General features: G+C 32.9%; 1 protein-coding gene across 1 annotated transcript; it reads right to left on the reverse strand.

Moving 5' to 3' along the window:
- Nucleotides 1–358: 358 nt before the first annotated feature.
- LOC111395414 (thioredoxin X, chloroplastic) lies at nt 359–1,312 on the reverse strand. Its single transcript, XM_023021392.1, has 2 exons — nt 825–1,312; nt 359–681 (listed from the first exon to the last, which is right to left on the reverse strand). Exons 1-2 carry the CDS (start codon nt 1,278–1,280, stop codon nt 475–477), a joined length of 663 nt encoding a protein of 220 aa, XP_022877160.1. The 5' UTR covers nt 1,281–1,312; the 3' UTR covers nt 359–474.
- Nucleotides 1,313–13,667: the final 12,355 nt, after the last annotated feature.

Genomic DNA, 13,667 nt, shown 5'->3' on the forward strand with positions numbered 1-13,667 from the left:
ATAATGGATAAAATTCTACCTTAAGAGCATCTTCTATGCAATCTATAAAGGCTATTTAGGTGTATATAAGTTGAAAGACTCTTGGCCTAAGTGATATTGATGTCTAATTATTAAACACTCGAATTCAAAATAGATCTTCAATAGGTTCTATTTGCAACCTAATGATATTTTGTATGTTATTTTATTTCATAAAATGAAAAATTGCTTCTAAATTCACGTAGGGAACATAAATGTGCATAGAATGTAGAAATTTTCTTGACTCTACATGTTTGACATAGCTTCTGAATATAGGTATGAAAGATTTGGTTAGGTGTCCAGTATTGTATGTTGTCACTCGTGTGAAAAAATTAGGGGTAAATGGATACAACTATGCACTCTAGACTGCTCAAAATACGTCAATAATTATTAGAATTTTAGTGTGCGGCGAATTACAATGAGAAAAAAAAAAAAAAATTCTAAATCGAATAATCTCATCTAAGTAACAGACACAGACCTCAGAAGTTCATCGACGTACTCTTTAAGCTTAATTTTTGTTATTGCGCCTTCCCTTCTGCTATTGGGAACTTCCTTTCCATCTTTGAAGAGAATGAGTGTTGGCAATCCATATACCTTGTATTTTTCAATCAGTTTCGGATTTGAATCGTGATCAATTTTCACGACTGTCAATTTGTCTTCATATTCCTAAGAATTACATAAAACATATCTTTGTTGATTAATGCTAATAAGCTTCCAAATAAGTAGAAAGATAATAAAGTAATGGAGAGGTAAATTATCAATATAAATACAAAGGAAGGTAATAAATATAGTAGAATGGATTATGGCACCTGAGCAACAGATTGGATGGAAGAAGCGATCAAGCGACAGGGACCGCACCATGTTGCGACGAACTCAACAAGGACCGGACGCTCTGACTTCAAAACGACGTCGGCGAACTCACTCTCGTTAGTCTCTCTAATTATGCTGCCAGCGCATTTTGTTACTTTATTTAACGATGACTTTCTGGTGGCGATCAGCGAATTTGAATTTAACCGAAGTTTATAGTTATTAACGAAAGCCGATGAAGATGATGATGACAATAAAGGAAGAGCTGAACGGGAGTAACTATTCACTGTACGAACCGAATAGAATTGGGAACAGTAGGGAATCTTGGAACTGGAGGCAAATACTATTGGGATCGTCTCCATCGGTGAAAAATGAGAAGTGCAGAGTTGAGGGGGAGAGAGGAACAATTCTGTGGCCAATGAGGAGGTGTCCACGTGGCACGTTGCATACCCGTCCATTCTCTATCAAATTGACCACTGCCTCATCCAAATTGTAAGACTCTAAACGCTCGATACATTAGACCAATATATTCTCATTTGGTCACTACTTATAGATTAGGTTTCAATTTGGTAACTCAACTTCAATTTGTCTTAAATTAGTCATTCAACTTTAAGTTTTGTTTTAGGGTTATCACTAAGCCCTTGTTTGGTGAAAATTAAAATTCAGATTTTAATCTAAGCGAAAGTCAACAATTAATTTTAACAACACATTTAATGAGACCTACAACCTTTCAATCACATATTTCTTCAACTTTTATCAAAATTTACCAAAATTCTGATTTTAATCTCTACCAAACAAGGGCTAAATTTTAATTTTTTTTTTCAAAGTAAATATTGAACATTAAGTTTATCTCACATTGGTAACTACATTAGTCGCCAATTTAAAATTTTATGTTAAATTAATTTGTCAAATGAACTTATGTTTAGCCATATTAGAGAGAGTTCTTGTTGACAGCTTGTGTGATTGATACTAATTCAGATAGATATTTTTGGAGCTGTAATTTGTAAAGAGATTAGCACGCTAACCAATTATTATGATGAATATATGCAAAAGGCTTGAATCTGAATGTAAATCAAGAGAAAAAATAGTTTGATTATGAGGGTTAAGGGTAGCAGGCTGGTCGATGGGGACAAAGGGTTTGTCTCCAATTTGGAATCTTACTTCAAGCCAATATCCTAATTATAGATGACTAGTGTTTGCTAAAAGTGCGTGTCGCAAGTGCACGGGTCGTGTACAAGTAATAAAGTGGACCTTTTGAGTTCAGGTTGTCGATTTCTTGAAAAATGTATACTTTCAATTACACAACTCTAATTAATTTAATTCTAATAATAAAAAAAACACACACAATAAAGATTATGATTTTGGAAAATAACTAAAAATCTACCAAATATGAAATTTTTGGAATTTTTGGAAGCAAACGTGGTTGGGATTCATAATTTCATTTAATCATCGCCTAATTAATTTCTCCACGAGCCAATTAAAAGGGTTCTCATTTATAATGTTAGACCTTATTTTTCAGTTTTAGTTAATTACCTCTATCGAACGAAATTAAACATAATTGATTGGTTTAACCTACTATATCTTTATATCGATTAAAACCGAACAATTGCATTAAATATTTGTGAAAATAGTTCATTGACTCACCTAGAGCTAGAGGTATGTCTCTATCCTCTACACAAACATATGATTTCTACTATTTGATCTAAAATGCACAATCTTCTCTCGAAATATGTACAATTCACTAAACACGATCATTCATTGACCACATAAATGAAAATACATGGAATACAATAGAAGAAACACATGAAATAAACAAATCAATATCAAATGGCAAATATTAAAATTAATCAAGGCTAGATTAAACTACAACCATAAATCCAACACAAATAACAGCCCATTTTATACAAATGATAAAAATGAGAATATTTTGTACAATACATTGCAAGTATGGCAAAATAATTAAGAAAATACAAAGTTATAGATACAACTCAATTTGAAACTTGACTTTGATTTTTTCAAATATTTCTCCACCTCCTTGAATGATTCTCCTTTGTGTTCTATGATTTGCTCCCAAAAATATCAAGGAAAATAAAAGAAAACGAAGAAGAAGAAAAAAAAAGAAGAAAGAAAATGAAAAGGAAAGTAAAAAGAAAGAGAATAAGGCTAGGGTTTTCTTCCAAGATGAAGAATAGAATGGTTGAGAAAGGGTGAAAATGGTGTTTAAAAAGGATAAAAATCATCCCAGCCAAATTGCAAGAAGAGCCCTGAAAAAATTAAAATGTGCGCATATGTCCTGATTTTCAACTTAAGGCGCGCGCCTTAGCCCTATGGTTGCTCTCAATTTAGTCCTTAAATTTTGAATTTCTTTTCAATCAAGTGCTTCATAATTTGCAACTCGAGTCCTTGAACTTTCTGACTTGTACATCTTAGTCCCCAAAGTCATTATTCTTGTCCATTTTTGGTCCATTTTCCTTCATTTAGCCTTCCTCTCTTTCAATTTGGAATATTAACCTACAAACACCGTAATTACACAATTTTGAATAGGAATCCACTCAATTACATCAATAATTAGCTTATTAAAGTGCCTAATAAGTGTGTAGAAACACACTTATCAACTAGGCTTTTTCAGATAATTATAAATCAAAGCCATCATTATTGTCTACGACTCGATCGCCTGATGTTGGAGTAAATTGCATGGTTTATCAATATGACGAATTAGATAAGTTTGTTACAAAAGGTGTCTTCAGCCGTTCTTGAATGTCGTCATCATCCACCTCACGCCTTGCTGGAAGCCGCAGTGTGGGGGTTCGATTCTTGAAACATGGAATTAGACTCCTTGTAGGCGCAGTGTACAGACAGCTCTTGTTCCCTAGCCTGTTGGGACACATTCCGCGATTTACCTCCCTCACAAAGCTCTAGGGACGGGACGGTGGGGGTCTTCAAGGTTGGGGTTCAACATTTTTTTAAGTTATCTAAGGTAACTAGTACGTCAACCCGTTCATATGTGCCTCTTCCAGCTCAATCTCCACAGGATCAATATCCTTCACTTCCGTCTACAATTTAGAGATTGGAAATGCTGTCAATATTGACAGTCAACAAAGGACGAGTGGCATTTATTAAATTTCTTTCATTAGGTTTTTCGAAAATTTATATATCCTGAACGACGGATGTTGAATACATATTTGCCTTGTAGCTCATTGATTTGAGGCCAATGCTAATGAAGTCTTGTACAAATCGTTAACTTTAAATTGACTCGTACAGAACACAATCAATAATCTTTTCCGACGATAATACACGCCATTTTTTCATAACCTTCTTGGGAAATGATATTGAAGTCTTGTACTACTCCTTTCCCCATTGAAACATTTACATTTTCCCCATTGAAACATTTACATATCCTCATAATTTCTAGCTTCTTCAAAAAGAGAATGGTAAACGATTTTCTTGTACAACATTGGATACAAAATATGCTGTGATCAAATATAACTTACCAATTTTCACAACATCAAAGTTGGGTGAATCCTTTAAGCTCAAGAAAACATCATTTGCATCGGCATTTGTTATTGTCCAACGATGTCTTAAAATAATTTTTCTGATGTCTTTTTTCATACTTCTTATTGGTTGTCTCCGATGCATCGAAGGCTGGTTATTATGTAAAATTCAACAACAGCAAATTTTATATATTATTACCTAGAACCACATATCGTTTTGATTGAGTTTTGCTTCACTTCTCTCATCTAGATATAGTGGATCAATGTGAGATTTCTTTACAATCAATGTAGTACCAAAAGCATGTTTCTTATAATGTTGACCTTTCTTCATCTCAACATTGATCCTCACCTAATTTCTCATGGTGAATTTGCATAGATGTCACAAAATTTAAATATGCATAAAAAGTTGTCACTTTTATTATTGTGAAATGTGCAAAATCATCCTTCGAGATACCATTTTTGGATGTAATGCTCATAATGCACGCATTTAATGTTAATTAATGTCATATTTGATTATTTGACTTGTGTAAGAAAAACCTTTGAATATATCTATAATCCAATGTGTAATAGAATTTTTAACCAAAAAAATTTCATAATCCCAAATTTGTTACTTGCTATTTTTGAATTGTTAAATCCAACATGCTTATATTAATTTTCGTTTTGGTTTTGTAAATTATTATTCATTCATAAGGTTTGATTTTGCAAATCCTTTTGAATAAAAGATTGCAATGTCCTCCATAGAATGTTATGAAAGATTTTCTATTTAATAAAATAATGTGTAATATTTTTGTGAAGATTTTGACATTGGATAGTTGAGCATTGATGAGCATGCTTAATGCTATGAAGAATGTATTTCAATCACATTCATTAAAGCATGCTTCCTGTCAGTTGCTATTCATAAATACCTACAGTTAGTAAATATCTGGGAAATACATTTGAACTATCAGTCTCATCGATTTGCTATAATTTATTCGTAGATGTCACTTTCATGTTATTAAAGTCCAATATATTAATTGTACCAAATGCTTATCTTTGATATCTCAAAATTTCTAGTGTGAATAATAATCTGAGATTCATCGTATCGTATTTACAAGTATACGTTCTCATATAGGTAGATCACCCATGTGATGTAAGTAATTCAAATATGAGTCTAGTGTACAAATCAGGAAATGCACTCGGTGTGGGCAATTTGGCCACAACTGGGTAACATATTCGAACCCGTGTTCTAATAGAAGCACGTGAAGTGGAATGATGTTCAAGAGTTGAGGTTGTATTATATATATTACCATAATGATGTTCGCCATTTATGTTATATTATCATTATCGTTGCAAACTTTTATTCGTGTACAAAAATCGTTTCACTTCTTTCAAAACATAATATTTCATTAACTGTTGATTGTTCAACTGTAATTCTTGACAGTTCGTTGTTAAGTAGTAAACTAGACAAAATACTCGAACATAATGATTGATAGAACACACAATTAAAGAACATATTGACAAATCAAATCAAATCAATCTACCAAAAAGTGTAACTTGCAAACGCTAATTTGACGATCGAAGCACCCTTCTAGTAGTAAAACAACACACAAAAACGTTGAACTTATCAACGGTGTACATATATTGAAAATTGTATTATTAGTAACCTTTAAAAAAGAGTATAAGAAAGATTGACTAGCATCTATTTATGTAGTCTACTCTTAATTAATTTTCAAATAACATTACAGATTGCAAATTAAAATTCAAGAGTAGAAGAAACTAAAAATAAAAGATTAATCTCTTGGTGAGAGCATCCCCACATTATTTTGTCCTGTTTTCAAATCTTCACCTTTTATAAGCTACAAAAAGTTGATCAAATCTGGCAATCTCTCAGCAAATATTTCTATAAATGTTAAAAATCTCAATTACAATCCTATCCATTGCTTCAAGAACAAGAAGAACCATATCCGCTTTCAAAAGTGGCTTAATTTGCAACAAATCAATTAAACTCTGCAATTTTTGCGGTGAAACTAATTCATCCATTATCACAAACACGTAGTGTGCCTCACTCCCCCTCATTCCTCTCCCTTTCGGCTTCCCCACTATACCTCAAAAACTTTAGGAAAGTAAAATAAAAATAAAAATTCTCAAGAATAGGGGAAAGATTCTTATCATGAAAAAAGCTAAGAACTCTAATGATGAAGAATATCATGTTGTAATAATTTCATATGTGGGCTTCACATTCGATTGCAAATTTTACGGGTCAGATGTATGGCTCATAATGATATTATGATTAGGCCAATTATGTTACGTGATCAATTTGGGTCATTTTACACCTTACGGGGCTTTATTTGATATAATGTGACAATTTCAAGTATATGGGCCGAAATTATGTGTAAACCCTAATTAGGGTTTAAGTGAATAATGAGACGACTAAATAAATTCCTATATAAAGGCTATGTTCCCTCTCCTCTCCATATGGTTTTATTGGCTTGCCCCGTTGATGGCTAACACTTTTGTGAAGAGCAAGGAGGAGAATATCTGGCTGGTATTACAATTACAACTATTATTCATATCAACGATGTCTTCCGCATGTATAAATTCGTTTTATTAATTTATTATTTGGTAATTCTTGATTCTTAGCATGATTACAAATAAATTTCAACAATTGGTATCGAAGCTACATGCTAAGATCAGAATCCTTCGAAAAAAGATGACGTTCTTTTCAATTTGCTGACTTAATCATTCTGAAATCTCTGAGGGCCGACCAATTCTTAAATTTAAGTTATCTGATTTCTTCTAAACATCAATTAGGTGGGTAAACCATGATAATCCCACTGAGATTTTGCCTCTTGAATAACACGGGAAAAAGGTGAAAACTGGAAAACTAAAAGCCCAAAAAAAAAAAAAAAAATTATTACTTTAATGCAGCACATGGTCTTGTCAGTATTTGTTGCTACGAAAGTTTATTGAAGTTTGCCTTTGAATTACCCAACTATTAACTTGCTTGTGCCTCTTGCAACCACACCTCCACCTCCTGCTCTTTGATATTAACTTGGTGTTGTTGTGTGGAATTTGCCTACACTATCTCAAAAGGAGTATATTACCTTTATTGGCGAAATCAAAGAGCCACGATGTCCACCAAGAATACGCAAAAAAAAAAAAAATTTGGGCGAGACATCGTTACCGCATTTCGAGCAGCAGCACCACCCTGAAACGCCGCCGATTGCTGCTACCTTTGTGGCAGCAGCGCCGACAGTACCTGACGCATCATAAGGGCAAAAAAAAAAAAAAAAGAGAGAGAGAGAGAGAGAAGGGTTTTCTGAGATACCAAGCAAAAGGGCAGATGGGGGCTTCTGTTGTAAATATCTGATTTTCAAGCCCCTGTTTGCAATTACAGATTGGGGGTTAGGTTTTGTAAATAATAAAATGAGGGCATGTTATGTAATTTGTATAATTAAAGGACCTGATCTTAATTTGTATTTAGGGTTAAAATGTAATTTTCAATAAGGGGCTTTTAATTTGAACTTTTGAAGTTTTTGACCCTAAAATTTTAATTTTTGACCCACTTAAAAATTTTATTTAATAATTGACTCGATTGAAATATATTAAATAATAATAATAATTTAATTGACGACTTTTCTATTATTTCATTAAAATGATTATGCATTTAAATGTTGCCATTAATTGCACGCTTAAATTTCAGTTTATATATATATATATTGAAATTTGTTGTCCATTTTGTCTCTAAATCACATATAAATTTGCCGTTTATTGATTAATGGTTATGAATTATTACATAATTATTGTTTTGTGATTGAGTTTTCCATGGGCATTGAGACGATTCTTATCTTCCCACTGAGAGAGAAATATTTTCAAATAAAAATGGGTGTTAGCTATCAAAATGGCACAATCATTGTTATTTATTCAGTTTTCCCTACAATAAAAATTTATATATTTTTGCACAACAATTTTGATTTATTGCATATAATATCTTGTCCAACGGTGTTATTATATGCTATATTTTTAAAAAATGGCATAAGGCAGTTAACGAGTTTATTTTAATCTATAAATTTTCTTTTGCCCAAAGGTGTTGGTATTTTGAAAATCAATGTAACTTTGTTAACTAGTTACATGATGTGTTTTAAGAGTACCTTATAGCATGTTGTATTGTCGACCCAAATGTGACTTTATGATGATGCATCTAGGCTCTTACCGTAATGAAATTCATATGTTTTGATTTAAATTACGGATTATCTAATTAATAGCCCATATTAATCAGTTGGAAATTTTATCATCCATTTGATTGCATGCATTATATATGGATGATATTGAGTGTGATATTTTATATTTCCACAGTTTATAATGCCTCATCTCTTTCGAATCAATTGTCTACTATTAAAACCTTGATTGGGAATAACTGTGTGAAATGGAAACGAGACGTAAAAATAGCACTTGATTTTTTGAGTTTGGATTTTGCAATGGACAATAAGTTTGAGAAACCCACAAATAAGAGTACTGTTGAATATGTAGCCGAATATGAAAAGTGGGAAATGACTAATAAACTCTATTTAAAAATCATTAAGCGATCGATATCTGATTCTATTCTATGTGCCATCCCCGATAATGAAAATCCATAGGAGAAAAATTTATTGGGTCTGATAAAGCTGAAACTGGGGATATGATTGATAAATTGATGAGTATGAAATATGATGGTACAAGTGGTGTTAGAGAGCATGTCATGAAAATGATAAATATATCATCTAAATTAAAGGCTCTCAACATTCTCATTGGAAGCCTTTCAAGGTCTATCATGTATTAAATAGCATTTCTAGCTAGTTTAATCTGCTTAAGGTGACTTACAATGCTCAATCGGATAAATGAGATTTTTTTTTGATAACCAGTTGTACACCTTACAGTGACTAATCCTGAGGTCTACTATCCAGCCCCTCTTCACGCAGATCAAATCGGATAAATGAGATTTGAATGACCTTATAGCAGTGTGTGCCCAAAAAGAATATAGGATGCACCGTGAGACTATTGGAAGTGTGCAATTAGCCTTTCAGCCATCACAAAACAAGGGGCTTCGTATAACTATAAGTCTAAGTTCCGTAAGGATAATAAATCACACCGAAATCAGCAGAATAAAAATTTTGATTGTCTCAAAGGAACTATAAAGAAAATGGTCAATGTAACTTCTGTAAAAAGAAAAGATCTCTAGTCGATGAATCATTCTCTATATTGTGGTATAAGCAATTGGGTCACATTTCAAATTATAGAATGGAAAGATTGGTAAAAATTGAGATTTCCCCCGTAAGACCTTTCTGATTTCGACTGTAAATTGTATAAGAGGAAAGCTAACTAAGTCTATAAAGAAGATTCTACAAGGAGCGATGGCATTTTGGACTTGATACACACTGATATCAGTGGACCTTTACCTTCTACTATATGTGGGAACAAATACTTCGTAACTTTCATTGATGATTTCTCACGGTATGGTTATGTTTACTTGACTAACGATAAATCACATGCACTTGAGAAATTCAAAATTTTCAAACTAGAAGTAGAAAAATAATGTAGGAAAAATATCAAAGTTGTGAGATTTGACCATTGAGTGGGTACTATGAGAAATATGACGAGTCTGGTCAAAATATATGTGATTTTGTAAAGTTTTTACAAGAATGTGAAATAGTGCCCCAATACATCATGCTAGGGACATCTGAGCAGAATGGTGTTTTTGAAAGACGTAATCGAACTCTAAATATGGTCGGGAGCATGATGAGAAGAACAAATTTTCTTGAATATTTATGGTATGAAGCCTTGAAAACTGCTACGTATATTTTGAATAGAATTCCAAGTAAAGTTGTTGCAAAGACACCTTTTTGAATTATGGACATGACGTAAACCAAGTTTGGCTCACTTTAAAATTTGGGGATGTCCAGCTGAGTTAGGATTTATAATCCATTTGAAAAGAAATTAGACCCTAAATCAACTCCTGGTTACTTTATTGGGTATCCGTATAGATCAAAAGGATACACAATTTTTTGTCCAAATCGCGGCACTAGAATTGTGGAATCCATTATTGCTACGTTTCTGGAGAATGATTTTGGAGATGGTGGGAGTTCTACATTGAGAGAAATTCTTGTTGAATCAAATCAAGTTGTTGTTCCAGTTCCTGTTATACATGAAAGAGTTGGTTCTCAACCAATTGAAATTTTTAATGAAGAACCGAGGAACCTCCAATTTCTCTAACAACGATTGAATTGGTTTTTGAGCCACAAGTTAGAAGATCACAAAGGGAAAGAAGATCTGGATTGCCCAGTGACTATATTACATACTTATTGGAGAGCGATTTTAATATTGGGCATATCATTGATACTGTAACTTATAATCAAGCATTGACAAGTTCCGAGGCAAATAAATGGATAATTGCCATGGAAGATGAAATGAATTCTATGGAAAAGAATAAAATTTGGGATCTTGTTGAACTTCCTCCAGATGCCAAAGCTGTAGATGACAAGTAGATTTTCAAAAAGTAAATTAAATTCAAAAAGAAATGTTGAATGAAAGAAAGCAAGATTGGTTGCAAAAGTTTCACTCAGTGAGAGGACATTGATTATGTTGAAACCTCCTCCCATGTTTCGTCGAAAGATTCTTTTCAAATTATCATGTCTCTTGTGGTACACTACGATTTGGAGTTTTATCAAATGGATGTTAAGACAACATTTTTGAATGAAGATCTTTCTGAAATAGTTTACATGAAACTTTGTGAAAGGAAAAGAAAACTTGGTATGTAAGTCAAACAAATTCTTATATGGCTTCAAGCAAGTATCTCGACAGTGGTATTTGAAGTTTGATGAGGTTGTGACCTCTCTTGGTTTTGTTGAAAATACTATTGATCAATGCATTTATCTCAAAACCACTGGGAGAAATTTTATTTTTCTTGTACTGTATGTTGACGATATTCTGCTTACTAACGGTAATTTAGGGTTACTTCATAAGACAAAGAAAATGATGTCTGCTAATTTTGAGATGAAAGATCTTGGAGAAGCTTCCTATGTACTTGCATTGAAATATATCGTGACAAAAATCGTGACTTATTGGAACTTTCTCAGAAAGCTTATATATGATGTGTTCTAGAAAGGTTTAATATGCAAAACTATACACCTGATGATGTACCTATCATAAAAGGAAATAAGTTTAACAAAACTCAATATCCAAGAAATGAGCTAGAAAGGGAATAATGAAGATGATTCCATATGCTGGTGCTGTGGGGAGTTTGATGTATGCTCAAGTTTGCACTAAATCGGATATAGTCTACGCAATCAGTATCCTTAGCAGATTTTCAATCTAATCCAGGACAAGAATATCGGAAAGCAGCTAAGAAAGTAATGAGATATTTGAAGAAAATTGAAAGTTATATGCTTACATTATAACGTTCAAATCATCTTGTGGTGATAGGATATTTAGATTCTGATTTTGCTGGATGTCAAGATGATTTGAAATCAACCTCAAGTTATATTTTTACATTAGCTGGTGGTGCTATTTCTTGGAAAAGTATTAAACAGACTCTAGTGGCATCTTCTACTATGTAAGCTGAATTTGTGGCATGTTATGAGGCTAAAGTCCAATCCGTTTGGTTAAGAAATTTTATCTCTGGCTTGAAAGTTGTTAATTTCATCTCAAGATCAATCATCATATACTGTGATAACATTACAGCAGTATTCTTTTCAAAGAATAATAAAAGTTCTGGTGAGTCAAAGCATATTGACATCAAATATTTGGTGGTTAGAGACAGAGTTAAGAAAGGGCAGATGAAAATAGAGCATATCAATATAGATGCAATGATTGCAGATCGTTTGACTAAGGGACTCGCTCCAAAGTCTTTAAGATACATATTGCTAATATGGGCATTGTGAAAATATTTGATATTTTTGGATAGTGGGAGTTATTTGTGTAAAAGAACTATGTTTTGGACTTGATCCCTTTGCGGGATACGTAAATAACCCATATGTTTTTAGGTACAACCCCTCTATCAAAAATAAAATATATTTTTCCCTATCCATGAATTATTTTGAGCATACATTTGACTTATTTTTTTTATTATGATATTATTGGGATTTCGAGGTATGACAGATAAAGACATAAGATGAGTCTCTTTTGGAGACATGTAGCTTTATTTTGACCTAAAGCATTATAAGGACCGATATGAATTTGCAAAGTTTTTTTATCACATTTGGTGCTAAGTTCATACCACATACTACCACATTGGTTGGAGGATGGAGATCTATGTCGATAAGGATGTTGGCATTTGTAGCCGTGGAATGATCTTACATCGCTTAATTGGTGTAACGACTTCCATGTTTGGTGTTAATATTCTTGTTGGACCGGATCATGTTACGTAAGGTGTCATCATTGGAGCTATACTTTTGTGACCACCTATGTAGTCTAACTCGGGTGTTAAAACTTTGTTATAGCAATCAAATGTTTGCCCAGCTGAGAGAATGTTGGAATAATTCCATATGTGGGCTTTTAATTCAATTGCAAATTTTACAGGTTAGATGTATGACTCATAATGACATTATGATTATGCCATTATGTTAAGTGATCAATTTGAGCCATTTTACACCTTACGGGGCTTTTTTTGATATAATGTGGCAATTTCGAGTATATGGGCCGAAATTATGCGAAAACCCTAATTAGGGTTTAAGTTGATAATGGGACGACAAAATAAATTCCTATATAAACGTTATGTCTCCTCTCCTCTCCATATGATTTTATTGACTTGCCCCATTGATGACCAACACTTTTGTGAGGAGCAAGGAGGGGAAGATTTGACTGGTATTACAATTACAACTATTATTCATATCAACGATGACTTCTGCACGTATGAATTCGTTTTATTAATTTATTATTTGGTGATTCTTAGTATGATTACAAATAAATTTCAACATATCAATGAAGTTATGTAAAACTTTATCAAAAATTGAACTTGAGAACAATCTCCCAATGGATTGATTTTTTGTTTCCAGCTTTCTCTTTGTGGAAAAAGAAGAGAATAGAGAGTGGATTGTGGGTTCAAAAAGTCAGGGTGGGTTGAGGTTGGGAAATGTGAGTTTAGAAGGTGGGGTCAAGTGTGGGTTGAGTTGGTTTGGATGGATTTGATAGGATGTTTTTGTACTGTTTTGCAACTATTCTATTAAATCAAATCAAATTAATTAAGGATACTTGTGAAATTTAAATTGTCTACATGAATAAATAAAGTTCAAAAGTGCGGTCCGAGAATTTATTCAGTACGCATCTGAAGGGAGTGATGACGAGTTCCCTATCATATAAAAAAATAAAAATAAATAAACTGAAAAGGGCATGGCAGGGTTG

The sequence above is a fragment of the Olea europaea genome, chromosome 6, assembly GCF_002742605.1.
Source record: "Olea europaea var. sylvestris chromosome 6, O_europaea_v1, whole genome shotgun sequence".
NCBI lineage: Eukaryota > Viridiplantae > Streptophyta > Magnoliopsida > Lamiales > Oleaceae > Olea > Olea europaea.

Excerpts from the sequence above, each read along its gene's own strand:
- LOC111395414 (XM_023021392.1), bottom strand. The coding sequence starts at position 1,280 with ATGGACGGGTATGCAACGTGCCACGTGGACACCTCCTCATTGGCCACA. Across the intron at positions 682-824 it reads CCATCCAATCTGTTGCTCAG|GAATATGAAGACAAATTGAC; the intron begins GTGCCATAATCC and ends TGTAATTCTTAG.